Below are 21,683 nucleotides of genomic sequence, written 5' to 3' on the forward strand. Positions count from 1 at the left end.
CATTACATACTTACGTTGTATACCAGGATTCTAAAAGCATAAGTTTTTTAGAAATAAATTTTATATTACCTAGGAAACATTCCACAGGCTAATCACAGTCTGTCAGTACCCACTGATGTGGAGTTCTGTAACTAGCCTCATCTTAAATTTCTTAGTCCCTTTTAGCAACTGAGTTCAGTCACAGGAAAGTCATTAATGGTTTAATTATTTGCGTATTTTCTGCCTTCAAACTCCAGCATAATTATTTCTTTTAGAGATTGTTTACTCCACCAATGCACAATAATTAAGGAAGGTCAGTAGCCCACAGAGAGATAGGGAAGGCAAAGTTCTAGGACACAGGGATGTCAACTTCAACACAACAACTCAATGATGTAAGCCTTCATGAGAGAGCATACAAATCCCAGGAAAAAAGAATTTTTGAAATTGTTCAGCTTTGCAACACTAGAGGAGTAGTAATCAGAGATAACTAAGAGCAGGAGTATGCTGGGACTCAGCATTGCATCTCTATCCTGTTCCTTATAGGGCGCTCCCATAATCCGTTCTTCTTGAAAGGTCAAAAGGCAGAAAACAGCATTTGTCTGAACATCTGATTTCCATTAAGAACAGCAACTGGAATAGGACAGAGACACATCCCTAAAGATTGACAACACAAACAGGAAAAGCAGGTCTGAACTTCTCTTGATAGTTGGAAACCAACCCAGGGGTTCTGGCTTAAGTCACAACTCCAGGCTGCAGTGTCATCTTCCAGATACCAACTGAGAGCAGTTTTTTCTGGAACAAGTGTGTAAAGAGAGATTTCAGAACCACTGAGTGTTAGGGGGCAAGAAATACTATGTCAGTCGCCAGGATGGGAATGAACTTCCATCTCTGGCTAAAACATGGAGACTCAAAGGTCAGCTTTGGGCTAAATCTTCCTACTCGTAAGGAGCAGGTCCAGTCTTAAAGGCTAGTACAGAAATGATTGCCCATACCTGAAGGCTCACAGTAAGCCTTAGAGTTGTCTTTCTCCCTCGGATCTAGAAGGTAGGAATAATCATCATTATCGTCCTTACTGAGGAGTTATCCAATGAGTGTGACATAATATGTTCTGTCTTCTGCCTTAGTCTGGGAGCCAGCCAGTGCCTGGATCTGATTGAGACTAGACTGACAAACTCAACTTCATATGCTATCAGTTCATGTGAGTGTTGACTAGCTGGGTGTGCAGGCAAATAAGATACAAAATGAGGTGGTTCACCTATTCTATCAACACCATAAATAATACCCTAAATATAATTTTATCTTATCTCTGTCTTCTTTAGATAAAATCATTTAACAGAGGGCTGGTGATATACATAGAATTTGCTGCCTACTGAGATCAGTCTTCAGAAATATTGGGAAAGAGAGAAGTAAAGAGAGAAATAGAAAAAGAAAGATTGAATATGAGATACTATGTGAGATTTTTCCTCCTCAATTGTGTACAAATGCCTCATTATATATGAGACTAATGACAAACAAACAGTAATTCCAGAGACTGAAGAGATCCCCTGTGCTAAGGGGCAGTTACTGCAAAAGCATGGGGTTTGAGTTGAAAGTTCCAGAACCCATAAAAAAGTCTAGTTTGAGCCGGGCGGTGGTGGCGCACGCCTTTAATCCCAGCACTCAGGAGGCAGAGGCAGGTGGATCTTTGTGAGTTCGAGGCCAGCCTGGGCTACCAAGTGAGTTTCAGGAAAGACACAAAGCTACACAGAGAAACCCTGTCTCAAAAAACCAAAAAATCAAAAAAAAAAAAAGTCTAGTTTGGCCATGTGTGCCTATAAACATAGTGCAAAGGCAGATGCAGTGACAGGAGGATTTCTGAAGCTTAGTGAACGGCAGCCTAGCTCTAAGTTCAGTAAGAGGCTGAGTCTCGAGGGAATAACACTGAGAATCATCGGAAAGGACACTTGGCAACTTCATCAAGCCTTATTCACACAGCTTTGTGAACATACACTAGAATGCAACACACACACACACACACACACACACACACACACACACACTTAGCTTTATAAATAAACTTCACCTTAAAGTGAATATATGGGAAATCCTATTTTAAGCAAATGGCATGAGTAAATAAGAAGGGAAAGTCATTTTAATATCTTGATAAAGAGACTTACAACTAAAACTAATCAAAATAGACAAGGAAGAATGTTTCATTCTAATCAAAGGAGAAATCAGTCAAGGAAATATTGTAATACTAAACATACATGCACCAAACATTGGTGCACTCAATTTCTTAAAATTGTTACTACAGAACTTATAGACAGAGAACAACATATACTTAATTAGTAGTATCCAATTTTAATATCCAACTTTCTGCAATAGATATGCCATATGGACAAAACACATGCAGAGAAGCCCTCTAATGAAATCGTGTGTTATATCAAATGGCTCTAACAGAATATTCCAACTAAAAATACATATTCTATTCAACAGCACATGGAAGCTTATCTAAAATAGATCTTGTACTGGGATATAAAACAAATCTTAACAAATAAAGAATAGTTGAAACAATCTCATTTATCCTCTCTTATCATTTAATAAAACCTTAAATCAACAACAAACATGACACTAGTAAGTAAACAAACATAGGAGATTAAATAAGTCATCCTGAATGATGAAATGCATCAAGGGAGAAACAAAATATCCTGGAACTAAATGGAAATGAAAATACAACATAATAAAACATCTGCAATGTATTAAAAGCAGTTTTAAGAGGGAGGTTTATAGCCCTAATTACTCATTCTTAAAAAAAAAAAAAACAGAAGTTACAAGTAAATGACTTAATGGAGTATTTCATGAATTTAGAAAAACAACAATAAAGAAAACCAAACCCAGTAGAGAGAAAGAGATAATAAAAATCAAAACACGAATCAATGAAATAGAAGTAAATAAAATAATGCACTGAGTCAATGAATATAAAAGTTGGTTATTTGAGGAGATAGTTTATGGGGAAATGGAAGCCTTGATTTATTCTTGGTGGTAATGTAAACTGCTACAGCCACTCTGGAAAGGTAAATGGAGAATACTAAATAAGAAATACTAAACTGTAAACAATAAGAACAATTATCAGGCAAAAATCACACTTATCATGTCTAATCTGTTTATATTTGTTGTATTTTGAGAAAATGCTCCATTATTTATTTTATTTTGATGAGTCCAAAGGTCTGCACCTAATTTACTTTCTATTATAACTAAGGAAAATTGTAACTTTAACTCCATCAAACACCACAGAAGAATATAATATTGCCTGAGTAAACAGGAAGTTCAGAACAAGCCACTTCTAAAACTAAGAAATTACAGAGACATCTGGCTGCCTACAGTCACCCCAAGGTTCCTGTGTAATGTTGGGGCATCCATATTTGTCCTACATGCCTAGAATATTTGACAGACTTTTCTGTGAAGCAGGAAGTTTTGAAGGACTGTACTACCCTGTCTTGATAAAGATTGACACTAGCTTTTCTTTCTGTCCCACTAGTTCAGTTTGGACAGCATATTGTCAGCAGTCAAGGCAAGAGCAGTTGCTTGCCTAAATGGCTAGCTTTTGCCATAAAGAAAGAAAACCCCATATGAAGGTTCTTTTATGCCCATTCAGCCTTTTCTAAAGTAAATTGGTGCTACCAGGAGCAGATAGATGTGTCTCATTGTCATGTAGGCAGAATTATCTAATTTTTTTTGTTGTTGTTGCTTTGTTTTTGTTTTTCGAGACATAGCTTCTCTGTGTAACTTTGCGCCTTTCCTGGAACTCACTTGGTAGCCCAGGCTGGCCTCAAACTCACAGAGATCTGCCTATTTCTGCTTCCCAAGTGCTGGGATTAAAGGCGTGTGCCACCAGCGCCCGGTCAATAAAATCTTGGGAGTCAGATATCAGGGTAAGAACATGAATGGTTAGAGAAGTGGTGGTAACGGACCAGTGACCTCTCCTCTCCCTTTCCTTTCTCTAAGCAAAGGGCCTGAGACCCTCTCTAAGCCCTGCCCTACTGCTTCCTTTATCTGTCCTCAGTTCCCCAAAACCTCTATGGTTAACTTTGGTCAGCTAATAGCTAGTTCCATCCTCTTATTCAAAACAAACTTTATTTTCAGTCTCAAGAGCTTCAGAATGCAATCAGCATACCACACAACAGTATTTAAAATAGGAAAATTGTATACAAGAATAGAAATAATAATTTACTTAAATGAAAATGAATGCTGTCATTAAGAATATAGGATGAGGTTTCAGACTTGGCTTTCATGAGGAGCTGGTGCTATTAGGTTTGTGTGAAGTGCTGTGAGACTTGATGCAGGAAGTTGAGAAGAGAGCATGGCTGACCTAGGAAACCCTGACAAGGCAACCCTGCAGAAAAGGAGGTGGAGATGGTGTAAAAGCCACAGGGATGGAAAATACCAAGAAAACAAGGCCCTCTGAATTAACAGGGGAGAATGTCATATGAACTCAGAGAGAAGGAAGCAACAAGCACAGGGACTGCACAGGTCTCACTAGCCAATCAGGCCCTCCAGGCGACCTGTCAGTCAGAAGTGGTGCAGGGTCCTTGTAGCAGCCAGCTTCAGGCTTGACTCTGAAGAGGAGAAGGTGCCATTGATTCTGTGTGCTGTGTTGTGAATGCTGCTGCAGGAAGCTGAGTAGAGAGCATGGACAAGCTGGGAACCCACAACATGCATGTATGACGGCAAGCCAGAAGAGGGCACCAGATCTCATTACAGATGGTTGTGAGCCCCCATGTGGTTGCTGGGAATTGAACTAAGGACCTCTGGAAGAGCAGTCAGTGCTCTTAATCTCTGAGCCATCTCTCCAGCCCCAGTGTGTTTCTTTTTAAAGAATACAGTGACATATAATGATGTACATGTTGACATCACTCATGATGAATGGGCATTGTTGGATCTGGCACAGAGGAATCTCTACAAATATGTGATGCTGGAGACCTATATGAACCTCAATGATATAGGCTACAGTTGGGAAGATCTTGAAGTTGAAGAACATTGTCAAAGTTCTCAAAAACATGGAAGGTACGAAAGGAGTCATACTACAGAGAAGTCATATGAACATGCTCAGTGTGGTAAAGCCTTTGTAAATCACAGTCATCCTCCAAGGTATGAAAGAACACATACTGGAGAGCGACCCTATGAATACAATCAATACGGTAAAGCTTTTGCACAAGACAGTCGTCTTCAAAATCATGAAACAACACATACTGCTAAAAAACCTTATGGATGTAATCAATGTGGCAAAGCCTTTGCCCATCGAAATATTCTTCAATTTCATAAAAGAACACATACTGGAAAGAAGTCCCATAAATGTAATCAATGTGGTAAAGCCTTTGTTCGCCATAGTCATGTTCAAGAGCATGAAAGAACACATACTGGAGAGAAACCTTATGAATGTAATCAGTGTGGTAAAGCCTTTGCTCGTCACAGTGCTCTTAAATTGCATGAAAGAATACATACTGGAGAAAAACCTTATAAATGTAATCAGTGTGGTAAAGCCTTTGCTCAAAATGGTGCTCTTCAAAGGCATGAAAGAACACATACTGGAGAAAAACCCTACCAATGTAATGAGTGTGGTAAAGCCTTTGCGCAGCCCAGTCATCTTCAAGGACATAAAAGAACACATACTGGAGAGAAACCCTATGAATGTAATCAATGTGGTAAAGCCTTTGCACAGTCCAGTGATCTTCAAGTACATAAAACAACACATACTGGAGAGAAACCCTATGAATGTAATCAATGTGGTAAAACCTTTAGTCGTCGCAGTAATCTTCAAATGCATAAAAGAACACATACTGGAGAGAAACCATATTTATGTGATCAGTGTGGTAAAGCTTTTGCTCATTACAGTCATCTTCAAGGGCATGAAAGAACACATACTGGAGAGAAACCCTATGAATGTAATCAGTGTCATAAAGCTTTTGCTTATCTCAGTACTCTTCAAAGGCATGAAAGAAGACATACTGGAGAGAAACCCTTTGATTGTAATCGGTGTGGTAAAGCTTTTGCTTATCACAGTAATCTTCAAAGGCATAAAAGAACACATATTGGAGAGAAACCCTATGAATGTAACCATTGTGGCAAAGCCTTTGTTCATCACACTGCTCTTCAGTTGCATGAAAGAACACATACTGGAGGTGAAACCATACATTTGTAATAAGTGTGGTAAAGCTTTTGCTCATCACAATGTGCTTCAATTTCATGAAAGAAGACATAATTAAGAGAAACTCCATGAATTTATACAGTGCGGTAAAGCCTTTGCACAGCCCAGTAATCATCAAGTATATAAAAATTCATACTGAAGAGAAACCCTACGAATATTATCAATGTGGTAATGCCTAGTGAAAACATAGCAAACGTATAATTGTAAAGCTTTTAGTGTGTAATTGGTCTTTAATTGGTAAAGCCTTTGATTATAACATTAGATGTTGAAGATCTGAAAAAAAAAAAACTAATACCAAAGGAAATCTGAATATATATGAATTAGTATGATCTTCAGCCAACATAATTAAATTCAATTACAGAAGATTAATTATTTTGGAAAAAAATCTAAAATGTGTCAATCTGTTCAAGCATTATAATATCTTTATTTTACTTGTACCTGTCAACTAATATGGACAAAAGACCTTTAAATTAAATGATAAGGTAACCCTATTAGATTTCATACTTCTTTTCAGATACATGAAATAATACTGGTGTAAAATTTTATAGATGTTTATCATTGCTTTTCTGTTGCTTTGATAATGGATCATATCTAAGTGAACTTAGAAAAGGGTTTAATTTGGCCCTTGGTTCCAGAGCAATACATGAACATTGTAAAAGTGGCATGGAAACAAGTGTCAGACATGACAGTTAAAGCATGAGGCTAAGAATTCACATTCTTGTACTGCAGCAAGAAGCAGAATATGTAAATTGGAAATGGTATGCAGATATGAACTCTCAGGCCAATCTCCAGTGACAGATTTCTTTCAGCAGGGTAGCAGTTCTTAAATCTTCCCAAATGGTTTCCCAGACTGAATATGATTTATTTCTCTGACATCATGTCTCCATGCTTGATTTCTGGTACATGGACCAATTCATGATGGAGAAAATCTCTGTAACCCTTTAGATGCCTCAATACCCATGTTACCAGAATTATAATAGAAAATCATTCATGATTGAAAATTAGTTTAATGATTTGTTTTTACTTTAATTATGCAATAATTATAGTCTTTCTGTAGGTATATGTATGTGCATTCTGGTTCCCAAGAAGGTTAGACCCTTGGCCCTGCTTATAGCAGGAATTACTCAAAGACATTGAGAACCAGACCTTGGTCCAGGAAATGAACTTGTATTAAAGACTTGGCCATGTCTCTATCTCTGTCAACACTTTAAAGTTTTTATATCATCTTCATACCAGGAAATATATAGGTACTCATACAAAAGAAAACCCTATTTGTGTAAACTTTATGTAAGAGTTTAGACATCACAATTCTTTTCAGTTTGAAGGAAAAAAACCTTGTTTTAAGTCTTTTCCCTTGTAGCTTTGAAGTAAGTAAGTTATTAAACAAGTTCACTAAAGACTGAAAAAAAAAAAAAGAATATAGGATGAAACACTGAGGTGCTAAAAGGAGAGAGAAACACCTATATCCAAGAAAATATCTTCTAATAGTGAAGGAGAAATAAACTATTTATCAGAAATAGTATCGGAATTGTTCTCTAACAGATCTAACTTGCCAGCAGTATTATAAAAAGGAAAATTAGGTCTGGTGTGGCATGCCTTTAATCCCAGCACTCAGGAGGTGAAAGCAGATGGATCACTGTGAGTCTGAGGCTCATCTGGTCTACAGGACAGCCCAGGATACACAGAGAAATCCTTTTTTGGAAAAAAAGAAAGATTATCCATCTCATTAATTAAACTGCATGTATTAAGTAGAAGAACATTAGGAAATTTAAGTACTGACAACTATTTTATCCCTGCATTAGTTACTATATGCAATACTGTGTTTAAATTAATGATAGTAAGTATGTCTAACAATTACTTCAATAAAAATTGAAAATGAAAATATTGTAAGTGGTGGAAGACGGGTTGGTGAATTTGCATTATAATAATCTGCTCTATCATAAAAGCATATTATTATCTGAATACGAGTGGCCATAGGCTATCCTTTCTTTGAATCATCATGGGGCTGATGAGATAGCTTAGTGAGTTGAGGAGAGGTGTTGGAGTCCAGGCTTGACAACTCAGGGATCTCAAAGGTGGCAGGAGACATCACCATCTTGAGAGTTGTCCTCTGGGCTTCGTATGCATGTTGTGGCATGAGCATGCCTACACACACATGCACACACACACACACACACACACACAAACAAAATAGAAATTTAAAATTCTGAACATGCAACCTAGAAGTTCGAGGTCTCAGATGAAGAATGGGCCCACTCATAACATTGAAGACCTTTAGAGTAATCAGTGTGTATAAAAGGATTCTAGTTGATGAAAGATTCAACATAGCTCTACACAAAATATTTCCTTATTTCTTATATTCATTAATTCATCATGAAACAGGAAAGTATAAAAGATTTCAACTGAAAATTGATTATAAATGGCAATAAAATTATCAATTTCAAAGAAACATGGTTACAAAATATGGAAAAATATTTATACACTTCAAGCAAATACTTGATCACCATGTGTTTCTTTTTGTGTGTGAGTTTAGCTGACTCATATGCAAGCCATCACTATTGAAATGAGTATTTTAATGAACATTTCCTTTCATCTCTAATCAGAAATGCAATCTGTTCTTTGAGAAAAATCTCCTGGCTTAAAAAAATTTTAATCTCTGCAAAACTGCTTTCTCCTATGTTGTTGTTTTAATAGCTCTATCCTCGTAACTGCTAAAGTTTTATGCGTATTTATGGAAGGCATGCAGTGCATGATACTTTCTGCATCCTGCTGTTGGCTTCAGGAACAAGGCGATGCTCTTTTGCACTAGGATATTTGCTAAAATTTTATAGAGATTTGTATCATCAGTTCACATTAGCAATTTTTTTTTTTAGGGTGAGAAGAAATAGATCACAATGTGAGAAGAGAAAGCATCATGAAAGGGAGAAAAATTACCCAGTCCCTCTGTTTCAATATATATCACCATTTATTCTGTCTTGGATTTAAAGTTTTATTGCAGTCAAGATTCAAATATTCTGTACACTGGGCCCTCCAGTAAGCCTTGTGGTGTATACTTCATTCCTTATCTTCACAGCTCTCTGGTAAAATATTACTCTGACTTATGCAAGGGCCTCCTATCTGTCCTTACCTCTACCTTGCCCTGTCTATCCTAAATAAGCCACCAGAGTAACTCTTCTTAAGTTGTAAGTCAATAATGTGATCTGGCTTAGACTATTTCAGATATTCAGTTTTTCCCAAATATCACAAATGTTCCTATATCTTCCACAGATTTCAAGATTATTTATGTGATTCTAGGCAATTCTTCCCTTTATTTTTCTTATCCCTGATATCCTGTTTCTCCTCACTCAGTAAGACTGTAAGGATCAATATCCCCAGTGCCTGTAGCTATAAGTTTCTCAGGTCCCCCTCCTGGTGGTCCCCTGCAGGCCAGACAAATCTCTCACCTACAGCTACTAAGAGCCAAGTAAACACACAGAGGCTTATATTATTTACAAATTGTATGGCTGGCCTATGGCAGGCTTCTTGCTACCTAGCTCTAATATCTTAAATTAACTCATTTCTATTAATCTGTGTTTTGCCACGTGTCTGCTGACATGTTGTTTCTTAGGTGGCAGGCTAGAATCTCTCTCCAAACTCCATCTCTCTCTTTCCTGCAGCTCTCCTTAGATTATGTGCCTGCCTTAAGCTGCCTAGGCGTAGGATAAAGCAGCTTATCTATTAACCAATGGGAACAACATATATTCACAGCATACAGAAAAACATTCCCCCAGTACTTCCCCTTTTCTATCTAATAAAAATGGAAGGTTTTAGCTTTAATATAGTAAAATTATATATAACAAACAGTTATCAAGCAAGAATTACAGTTACAATATTTAGTCTATCTGTATTTGGCAAAATTAAAGAAAATATTTTGTCATCTATATTTGTGAGTCTAAAGTTTCACATCTAATTTATCTTTTATTATAACAAAGGAAAATTATAACTATCTAGCCTTCAACTACATTAAAGACCCCAGAAGAATATAATATTACCTAAGTAAACAGGAAGTGCATTGTAAGCAACTTCCAAAAAGCTGGAATGAAGAGACATCTAGCTGCCTGGACCATCACCCAAAGTTCCTCTGCAACATTGGGGCATCAGTCCTTGGCCCACAGGCTTAGCATATCTGAAAGACTCATCTGTGAAGCAGGATTTTCTAAAGAGCTTTCCTACCTTGTCTTGACAAGGATTGGCAGTCCTTTTTTTGTGTGTCCTACTTGTCCATTTTGGACAGCATCCTCTCAGGAGTTGAGGCAAGGGCATTTTCTTGCCCAGTGGCTAACTTTTGCCACAAAGAAAGTAAACTCCATAAAGAGTTTCTTCATTGCCCATCATCTTCTCTTAAGCAGCTTGGTGCTGCCAGGAGGAGACACATCTCATTGTCATAAAATAAAAAACTATGTTATTAAAACATTTTAAATGCTGTGTTCTATAGGTCTTTGAAGTGTTTGAAGATTACCTACCTAATTGAAACATATCTATGTATACGAAGAAAACTTAACTAACATGACTGTAAGTTTGATTATCATGGATGAATAATTATTAATCTATCGTTCTTAATTATATAATTTCAAATGAGCTGCACATACATAATATCTTAAACAAGAGTAGAAATATACATACATTATAACAAAATTAACTTTAAGTTTGAATTAATAAACTAAAATCCATAGCAATGTAAAACATTTTTAAAAAGTTGTTGCCTTTTAAAAGTAAATTCAGTAAAAAAAACAAAAACAAAAACAAAACAAACAAACAAACAAAAGGCCAGGTGGTGGTGGTGGTGGCGGCGGCGGCGGCGGCGGCGGCGGCGGCGGCAGCAGCAGCAGCGGCGCACGCCTTTAATCCCAGCACTCGGGAGGCAGAGGCAGGTGGATCTCTGTGAGTTCGAGGCCAACCTGGACTACAGAATGAGTTCCAGGAAAGGCGCAAAGCTACACAGAGAAACCCTGTCCCAAAAAAAACAAAACAAAACAAAAAAGTAAATTCAGTAATCTACTTTTTTATCCCATCATATCTATACTATCCCTTTTTCTTTTTTAGAAAGAGATTGTATTTATAATCAACCCCCTTTAAATAAAATCAACATTTATAAACAATATTTTGGGAATTTGGGCATAGCTTCTAATACTACTTCTTGCTGGTTGGAGTGCTGGCAATCTTATGTGGACACTGAGAATATTAAGAATTACAGTTAAATGTTGGCTGTAGTAGTCTGTGAAGGCTGGGTCATCTCAGCCAGTTACTTTGAAGCTGATTTTGGATGTTGGACCATCTGGGCCATTGAGTCATTGGAGACCTTTCAGGGGGTCTTGGCTGATCAAACCATATTAGCTTGGAAGCAATTCATAAATTCTCATCTTCTGTGGAAACAAAAGCAGAACCTCTTTTCCAAAGCTACGTATTATTAGACATAAATTTTGGTCAACATACTTTTAAAATATACATATTTGTTTAATTTAGTAGCCTTTACAATCAAATGTCTAGCTCCTATTAAAAATCCCAAAGACAATATAATCCAGACTCTGCATGTGTGTGATTTCCATCTTTATATGGCTTATTTTTTATATTATTTTTATTGTCTCTTTAAAGACTTTATTTTTAAAACTATCTATTTTATTATGTAACTGTCTATTGTCCTTTTCCTCTCTCTTCTAAGCCTACAGACATTTTTATATGCAATGTAAATGACTTAGAGGTTTATTTCATCTGAATCTGTCTTCTGTGTATTTATAATCCTTTTCTGACCAGGAGAGATGTTAAATTGTTAAACTACATGGCTAGGACAAAAAGCAGCAGCCTTGGCTTCTGACTCTGTCCACTTCAGCTTCCCAACATGGTAGAGGTACCCAGTGGAGTCATGCTTTCACCACCAATTCTAGGATCCATGCTGCCATCAGGTAGCATGCAACTGGCCCATAAACCCTTTTTGTTTGTATGAGTAAAAGCTAAATCCGCCATGCAGTGTGCTATGCAGCTTGGAGACAGCTCTGTGTACCAAGGTAGGAATCTGCCACACTGCACACAAGCCCAAATGCTGCAGCATCTGTGTACCTTGGTGTCTCTATATCTTGGCATGCATGAGACATGAAGTAGGAAGCTATTTTTAGCTCAATTTTAGAATCTCTCTCTCTCTCTCTCTCTCTCTCTCTCTCTCTCTCTCTCTCTCTTTAGCTTTCTCAAATTTTTGGTGGAAATTCTTCTTACCATATCTGGGTGCCAAATGTAGCTGTAAGTTTCTCAGGTCCCACTTAGCCCCCCCACCCCCAGGCCAGGCAAATCTCTGTTACCATGGCCCTGCAGCTGCTCAGACCCAAGTAAACACACAGGCTTCTATTATTTACAAATTGTATGGCCTATGGCAGGTTTCTTGCTAGCTAACTCTTGTATCTTAAATTAACTCATTTCTATTAATCTATGTTTTGCCACATGCTCCATGGCTTACCAGTCTACTGACATGTTCCTCTGGTGGCAGACTGTCATCTCTCTCCAGATTCTGCCTTTCTCCTTCCTGTGTCTCTCTTTGGATTTCATGCCTGCCTCTAAGCTGCCTTGCCATAGGCCAAAGCAGCTTATTTATTAACCAGTGGGAACAACATATATTCACAGCATACCGAAAAGCATCCCCCAGCAGTGGCTAGGTCCACCTTTACAGATTTTACACTGCTGTTTCTTTCTACGGGAGAAGCTCTTTTCCCTCAAATTACTGTCCTTAAAATTATTTTCCTTAGGTGTCTGTTTAATCCTTCCACAAGATGTCTCGTTTTAAAAGTGTCCATATAAGTAGTACACAACTTAGTTTTGTTTGTCTTTGTTTATTTCTTTAATTTCCTTATTTTATGTTATCTGTCTTCCCAGCCACATTGTAAGAACTCTATTGTTCTTATTAACTGACTTGCCTACCAGCTAGAAAGAACATAGTAAAAAGGCTAACACAAACTGTTAATTTTCTGGAAACCTCAGTGTTTTTGCTATGTTTCTGCTACAATATTTTATTGCAGTGTCTCAACAATGAAAAACATTTTTAATACTTATTGTATGCTATATTTCTAATGTTATAATTATTTGCTTATAATCATTATAAAATTATTCAGTAATATATACTTACCCTTTTCTAAATGAGTAATATATTGATTCATTGATGGTAAAATAAGGTACATTTATATGTATGCCCATTGAAATTATTCTGATAAAGTACCAGACATCAAGAATTCTTTTAAATAGTAGAATCCACCATGAAGAGACTAAGTCCATGATAGTGGCATTGGCACAATTTATGTTGCCATATATTTAAGAATTCTGATCATAGTGTGTGACATTTCTTTGATTCTCACAGAATTGTGCCATTTAATTATCTTGCTCTGCATGAGGCTGTGACAGTTATCAATTGCAGTCAGTTGTCCAAGGCCTGCCAGTTTGGGAGCATGTATTGCCACCTGAATCTTCTGCTTCCTCTGTCTATGTCAGTTATATGTCCAGATGTTGCAGTATGTGTCACTTTCATTTGTGCATATTTTGGAAGGACTGAGACAACCTGATATGCAGAATACCTAGATGTAACTTGTTATTTATGTCAGGACCTAAAAGTGGTCAAATAAATAATAGTAGGATTTCCCAGAATCTCTCTTGAATGTGTTGGCAATACATGGCTTGGTCAGATGACCTTCATTGCAATGAGTAATTGAGACAGTATTTACCATACAGAAATATAAATCTTAGTTTCTCATAACCAATAAATTCTATATTGTGCTCTCTGAGAAAAAGGCTACTATCCCTACTCTATGAAACAGTATGCTGTTTTCTATCTACTATTTTGCTTTGTTTTATTCAGTATAATAAAATTTTAAGAAAAACACATTAATATACAAAAATATAACAAAACTCAGTGTATGAATATAATAATATTGTTTAACCTGAAAAGTTACAATCTAAAAATGTGTAACTGCAATGAAGAAATTTAATACATTTTTACAGGAAAGGAACAATAATACTTAAATTACTACCAATTGTCTGGGAATGATTATCTCTGCTTTCCCAGGTCTGAGATTACAGGTATTATAGGCTGCACTTTATGTAGGTTCTGTGAATTTGAACTAACGTCTTCATGCTTGCAGAGCATGTGTTTTTGTGATTTAAAAAAATGCCTTTGGCCCACCTGACACTATTCCTTTAATATGAAATGTCAGCTTCCTAACTATCTGGTTCTGAAGTGTATCTGTCTGGATTTCCTACTGTGTTCTTCAAGTCTGTTCCTCAAGCTTTACAATACTAGCATGTTGCTTCCAATTAATTTTAATTATATGTGTGTATGTGTGCATATAAGGTGACTATGTAGCCTTATTTCTTTCTCTGTGTATTGTTATTTGTATATATTAAGGGTACTGTATTTTATGTATTAACTTCATATCCTACTACTTTGTTGAATGTATTTATCAGGTCTTAGATTAGTTTCAATGGAGTATTTGGAGGTTTTTACACATAAAACCCTATCACCTGCAACTACAGGTATTTTCTAGAATCTTCCTTTATTATTTGTATCCCTTCTAGTCCCCTCATTTTTCCTATTTCTCTAGATAAAAATTCAACTCCTGTGTTGAACAGGAGTGAGGAGAGTGATTGTTTTTAACATTGAAGTTGCTTTTAAGATTCATTTGGATATGCAGGCATATATTAAAATAGAAAGCGTACAATCTGTAACTGATTTTAAGAGTCTGATGAAGTTGTAGTGTTTAGTACTTATGGTAACATTACAATAAAATATATAAGTAGACCAAACATAAATGTCAATTCAAAAAATACAATAGTAATCCAAATATGATAGGTATTTATTGGTTTTAATACATTTTAAATAACATAAAATTTTGTCGCTTCCCCTTACCTTCCCTCATTCCACCCACTTCAGTGTTACCTCCTCCAATTTTCTCTCATGTGTGTCACTCACTCTCTTATTGTTACTGTTACACATGTACATATATATGCACAAACACATAAATACAATCTAAATAAAAAGAAAAGTTTTAACTTTAACACAATAAAACTATAACCTAAAGATTACATTTTTAGACATTAAAACTTTATTTTTTTATTTTTTTATTTTACATACCAACCACAGTTTCCACTCCCTCCTTTCTTCTAGTTCTCTCCCTCTACCTCTTCTCATGTCCCCAATCCACTCCTCAGAAAGGATAAAGCCAAGCCTTTCCCCATTGCATCAAGGCTAATCAAAGCATCCCACAGAAGGGAATGGGTTCCAAAATGCCAGCTCATGTATCAAGAACAGAACCTTGTCCCACTGCTAGGGTCCTCACAAACAGACCAAACTACACAATTGTCACTCACATGCAGAGGGCCTAGTTTGGTTCCATGTATACTCTCTAAACTGTCAGTCTAGAGTCTGTGAGCTCCTATGGGATTAGGTCAGCTGTCTCTGTGGGATTCCCCATGTTGGTCTGGACCCCTTTCCAGGGCAATCCATGCATCCCTCCATAAGACAAATCTTAAAATGTTTTATTAATAAAAACTCAGGAGCCAGGTATTGGGGTAAATTCTGAAAGATAAGAGAGACAGAACAAAGCACAACAATCTTCACCTTGCCATCTGCTCAGCTGATCTTGTTTCTTCAGACTGAAATCCTCTGAGTCCTCATGAGAATGGATCTCAGCTGAACTGCTGCTGAAAGCCTAAAAGCTTAAAAAGCCTCTCGTTCCTGGTTTTCACGCCTTATATACCTTTCTGCTTCCTGCCATAACTTCCTAGTATTAAAGGCATGTGTCTTTCCCAAGCAAAGACATGAGATCTCAAGTGCTGGGATTAAAGGTGCATGTCAATAAGCCTGGTTGTTTCCCTTGTGGCCTTGAACTCACAAGGATTAAGATGGATCTCTACCTCTGGAATCGAGGATTAGAGGCATGTGCTACCACTGCCTAATCTCTATGTTTAATCTAGTGGCTGTTCTGTTCTCTGACCCCCAGATACATTTATTGGGGTACACAGATATAATATCACCATATTTCAGGGTCTTCCTTGTTACCTAGCTTACCTGGGGCTGTGGACTGTAGCCTGGTTATCCTTTACTTTACATCTGACATCTACTTATGAGTGAGTATGTACAGTGTTTGTCTTTCTAGGTCTGGGTTACCTCACTCAGGATGTTTTTCTAGTTCCATCCATTTGCCTGCAAATTAAATGATGTCATTGTAAAAAATTTTCTTAGATAAAAATCTTAAGCTTTTATCTCTCACAGCCCTTAGATTTTACATCTCTTTTGTAAGTTTCTTTTCTGAATTTGGTAACAAGGAAAAATGTAAAACTGTAACAATTTAGTCTTCAGCCCCATCAGAGACTAGAGGAGGAAAAAATATTACCTGAGTGAACAGGAAGTGCAGAACAAGCCATTTCCAAAACTATAGAAATGACAGAGACAGCTTGATGCCTGGACAGTCACCCAAGTTTTCTCTGCAACTTTGGGGCATCCATCTCTGGCCTACAGACCTAAACTATCTGACAGACTTCTCTGTGAAGCAGGAATTTTGAAGGACTGGCTTACCTTGTCTTGGCAAAGTTTGGTAGTTAACATCCTTTGTGTCCTGCTTGTCCAATTTTGATAGCATACTGTCAGTAATTGAGACAAGGGCAGTTTTTGCCCAATGGCTAGCTTTGCCACAATAAAGCAAACTCCCTATGGAGATTCTTCCTTGTCTGTTATCTTCTCTGAATTAGATCGGTGCTGCCAGGGACAGATGTTTCTCACTGTCTCCAAAAGCCTTATGTTATTAAAACATCGTAAGTGTCATATTCTTAGATCTCTGAAGAATTTGAAAACCACTTAAATATCTAAAATACATGATGCTAAATAAATCTTACTCCTTTCTACATTTGAACCTTTACTACAAGTTCGATTTTTATCTTAATTATCCTAAATAGTTTGTAGTAATAACTTTCAAGGACTAGAACTTTACATTAAACTTTTAAATGAATTGCATAGGTACAATACCTCAAACAAGAATAAAAACATATATGAAGTACATGATAGCAAAAATAATGTTAAATTTGCATAACTATACAAAAACCCATACCATTGTAAAATATTTGAGACTAGTAGTTGTTTTTTAGCTTAAAAGTAGGTTAAATAATCTATCATTTTCCCAGAAAAATAAGGACTAAGAATGAAGAAATAGAGTTGTTTTCTTGCCCATGACTTTAATGAAAGTATGTAAACTCTGGGATTATATATATCATTGTCAGGTACAAGTTTCATTTTTTTGTAGTAGACAGATTGTTCAGATATATATTATTGATTTGAAGACTGCCTATTAAGTTAACAGTTAGCTATAGATATGCATTACAATGTGTTCAATACTTTTACCTCTCATGTACTTGTTTTTAATTATTAAATTTGATAACCCTAATTACTTTAATATATTTTCAAAATTAAATCACCCTGCAATCTGAGATAAATACTTCTTAGGCTTAGTACATTCCTTAACTGAATTCACTATCATTTCAGTTAGTTTTGCCTGCAAGTTTTAATGTGAAGCTCGCACCTGATCTTTACTAGAGGCATCTTTTGTCTCATTGTTAATTTGGAACCATATTAGAAGTACAAAATGAGTATAATGAGAATTATTCTATTATAGAAAAAGAATACTCTTGGCTGGGTTAATTTACATTCTCACCAGAGGTAAATAGAGTGCTTCCTGATACCTTTGCCAGTATTAGATGCTGCTTATCTTCTTGAATATCAAGAACTTCAATCGCAGTGAGTTTGATTTTGCATTTCCTGCATAGGTAATGGTATTGGATAGTTTTTGATAGATTTATTGATTATGTAAACTTTTTTGTTTGGAAATTTTTTGTTAGTATTCAATGCCCATTATGTAATTGACTCATTTTTTCTTTTGTTTTTAGTTTACTCTTAGTTCTTTGTATATTCTTGCTATTAAGCCCCTGTTGAATATAAATTTGACAAGATTTGTATCGTATTTAATAGGCTATCTCTATGTGTTTTTTGTTTTTGTTTGTTTTGTTTTGTTTTACATTCACTCCTCCATTATATCTGTTGTTATTTTTGGAGCTATTGTGCTCCTTCAACAAATGCAGCTCTTTTAAAATATTTATTAATGAAAAATTGCAACTCACCTTGAGTTTTCATGTTATTGATGTGCAGGAACCATATTCAATCCTCTTTGCGTCATTTATGTTGCCAAAGTTTTGCCATTTAGGTATGCCAAGATCTTGAGGTGTTTTTTGTTTTCCTCTAGACTTTTCTAAGTTTCATGTTTGCAGTAAATTCTTTAATTAATTGAAATTGATTTTTGAAGAGATAAAAATTGGCATATAGATAGATAAAAATTGGGATATATATCTTCTAAATATAGATATACAGTTTTTCTGAAACCATGAGTTAAAGATTCTCTCTCTGCCCCTGTTGCATACTTTTCATACCTTCTATAATATGCAGATGGGCAATTTGGCTTGCTTCTTTATTTATTCTACTGATTTGTATGCATGCTTCTGATACTATGGCTCTATAGTATAATTTGATATGTTCTTTTTACTCATGATTGCTTTAGCTATATGAGGTGTTTTGTGTTTAAATATGAATATTAGGGTTGTTTCTATAGCAACACATAGTCACAGTGTACAGAAAGACCATTCCACAACAAATCTGTTTGTTCTGGGGCTGTAGAGATTACCTAGCAGTTATGAACACTGGCTGTTCTTCCAGAGGACCTAAGTTCAATTCCCAGCATCAACATGTTAGCTCACAACTGTCTTTATCTCCAGTTACAGAGAATCTGGCATGCTCACACAGACATACATGCAGACAAAACATCAATTCCCATAAAATAAAAACAATTGTGTCTGCCCTCATATTTGGGTCATAAATGTTAAGAATTGAAATGTCACCTTAGTGAATTTTTTCTTAGATGATTATGTAGTGATTTTCCCTTTCTCTTTGGATTAGTTTTGTTTTGATATATCAAAAAGTGTTTAGAGTCTTTATGGGATTTTTTAATGTATGAACAAGTGTATCTCTGTTTCTTGTACCTTCTGGGAGAGGGAAAATCACTTTTCTCTAATAGAGTAGCACTGGTTTGTAGCATAAATCTTAAAAGATCTTTTTAATAGAAACAAACCTGAAGCAAGGTATTGGGGTGAACACTGAATGATAAAAGAAACAGAATAAGCCACATCCAACCTTGCCAATTCTTCAGCTGATCTTGTTTCCTTAGACTGAAAGCCTCTGAATCCTCATCCAAATGGATCTCAGCTGGATTGCTGCTAAAAGCTAAAAGCTTAAAAAGTCCTCTAGTTCCTGACCCTCATGCCTTATATAACTTTCTGCTTTCTGCCATCACTTCCTGGGATTAAAGGCATGTGTCTTTTCCAAGAAAGACATGAGATTTCAAGTCCTAGGATTAAAGGTGTGTGTCACCAAGCTTGTCTCTGTTCCTTAGTATGGCCTTGAACACACAGAGACCCTGCCTGCCATCTGATTGGATCAAGGGCATATGCCACCAGTGCCTGACTGCTATGTCTATCTAGTGGCTGTTCTGTTCTCTGACCCCAGATAAGTTTATTGGGGTGCACAATATATCAACCACATTTCCCTTTTTTTGTTTAACATTAAAAAAAGTTATAACTAATATAAGAAAAAATATATACAATAAATACAGTAAAGAATTATCTTAACAATATCTAGTCCATTAACATTTGACAGATTAAGACAAAAAATTTCATTACTTATCCTATTTATAACAAGTAGTTCCTTTTTAAAAGTAGATTCAATAATCTATCTTTTTATCTTATCATATCCATATTCTCCCTTTTATCTTTTCTAAGTAGATTCAGAAATCTACCTTTTATCTTATAATTTCTATATCTTCTCTTTTTTCTTTTCAGAGTAATTCAATAATCTACCTCTTATCTATATCCTCTTTTTCTTTTTCTTTTTTTTAAACAAGAACCCTAAATTTAATCTCCTTTGTTTAGCCTTTTTTTTTTACCATTAACAATTAACAACTTGTAACCAACCATTGTAAACAATGTAAATATCTATAACTCATTAAACGACCATAAAGCACCCACCCCACCTCTTGGGAATGTGAATGTCCTGTTCTTAAAATTACTACCTGCTTTTGGGGTGAAGACATCTTTAGGGAATCCTGAAAAGAAAATTTTTGGGTTAATTGTCAAGTCCTGAGAGGGTTAGTTGTATCATTTGTCCAGTATCTGAATAATGGGAAAGTGCAAGTCTTGTCTCAAGTCTTTGCTCAAGTAGTCTGTGAATCTGGATCATCTCAGCTAGTCATCTTGAAATTGTCCTGAACAGTTTGTAGTCCAAAGTCAATCTTCCTGTGGTGTTAATCAGCTTAATGGCTTTACCATACATAGTCCATGTGGAATCATCATTGTGGAATCCCATCATGTTTTTGAAGATTTTGAAGTCACTGTTAGGCATGTTCATGGTTCTCTGCAGACACTTTTTTTTTCCCTCCTCTGTGATTTGGAGCAATCACAGTCTGATAAATGTCTGTCTCTCAGAACCACGGTCTTCCTTAGAAGAGAATATCTTTACAGCATCTTCTTCTCCCCACAATTTGCCTCATCAAACTTCTCCAAATTGACCTTTGCCAATGCTTTCTTGTAACACGATGGTCCTGGAAATTGTTGTCTGAACAAGCAGTGGTAAACCCTCCATCTCCAGTAGCAGCATCACCATCACCACCAACATGATGAGAAGCAGCTTGTAGCTCAGAGCAGAAACCACTACCTCCATGGTTCTGCTGCCACTATTTTTGGCCCAGCCCTGACTGCAGCCTCTCCTCAGCAAACCTCCCAGGCTGACCTTGAACTTGGGTTCCTCCTGCTTCTGTCTCCTTTAGCAACTCCTACTGGCATGCATCATCATAACTGGCAAAATGTAGCTTGGGTTAAATTTATAATCATTTTAGTTAGGTTTTCTCATTATACAAAAATATTTTTTAATTAGATAGGTAATCTTCAAACACTTCAAAGACCTATAGAATATGACATTTAAAATGTTTTAATGTCTTCAGCTTTTCATGACGATGAGACACATCTGTTCCTGGCAGTACCAATTTACTTCAAAGAAGATAGGCATATAAGAATAGATGTTTATAGCGTTTGCTTTAGTGTGACAGGGCTAGCCAGTTGGGCAAGAAATTGCACTTGCCTGAACTGCCTGAGAGTATGCTATATAAAGTGGACATGCAAAACCCACTGGAAAGTGACTGCTAAACTTTGCCAAAAAAAAAAAAGACAGGATGGTCTTTCAGGGTTCCTGCTTCATAGAAGAAACTGCCAGACATTCTGCAAAACACAGAGGAGAGCAACTGACAAACATTGCCAACATTGGTGGAGGAGTCCTTCAAATTTCCTGCCTCACTAAAAAGTGCCACATACTCTGTAGGTTAATGATGAATGCCTTAACATTACAAAAAAATTTGGGGTGACT

The 21,683-nt window shown here is 36.3% G+C and overlaps 1 protein-coding gene across 1 annotated transcript in view; it reads left to right on the forward strand.

Annotated features, from left to right (window-relative positions):
* The first annotated feature begins 847 nt into the window (after positions 1-847).
* LOC114692724 (zinc finger protein 431-like) overlaps positions 848-21,683 on the forward strand; it is a 65,550-nt gene continuing 44,714 nt past the window's right edge. Inside the window, exons 1-4 of the mRNA XM_037204419.1 lie at positions 848-931; positions 4,835-5,106; positions 5,347-5,828; positions 5,935-5,996. Of these exons, the coding sequence (XP_037060314.1) occupies positions 848-931; positions 4,835-5,106; positions 5,347-5,828; positions 5,935-5,996 (900 nt within the window). The remainder of the gene's footprint in view (positions 932-4,834; positions 5,107-5,346; positions 5,829-5,934; positions 5,997-21,683) is intronic.

This window comes from Peromyscus leucopus, chromosome 4, assembly GCF_004664715.2.
Source record: "Peromyscus leucopus breed LL Stock chromosome 4, UCI_PerLeu_2.1, whole genome shotgun sequence".
Taxonomy (NCBI): Eukaryota; Metazoa; Chordata; class Mammalia; order Rodentia; family Cricetidae; genus Peromyscus; species Peromyscus leucopus.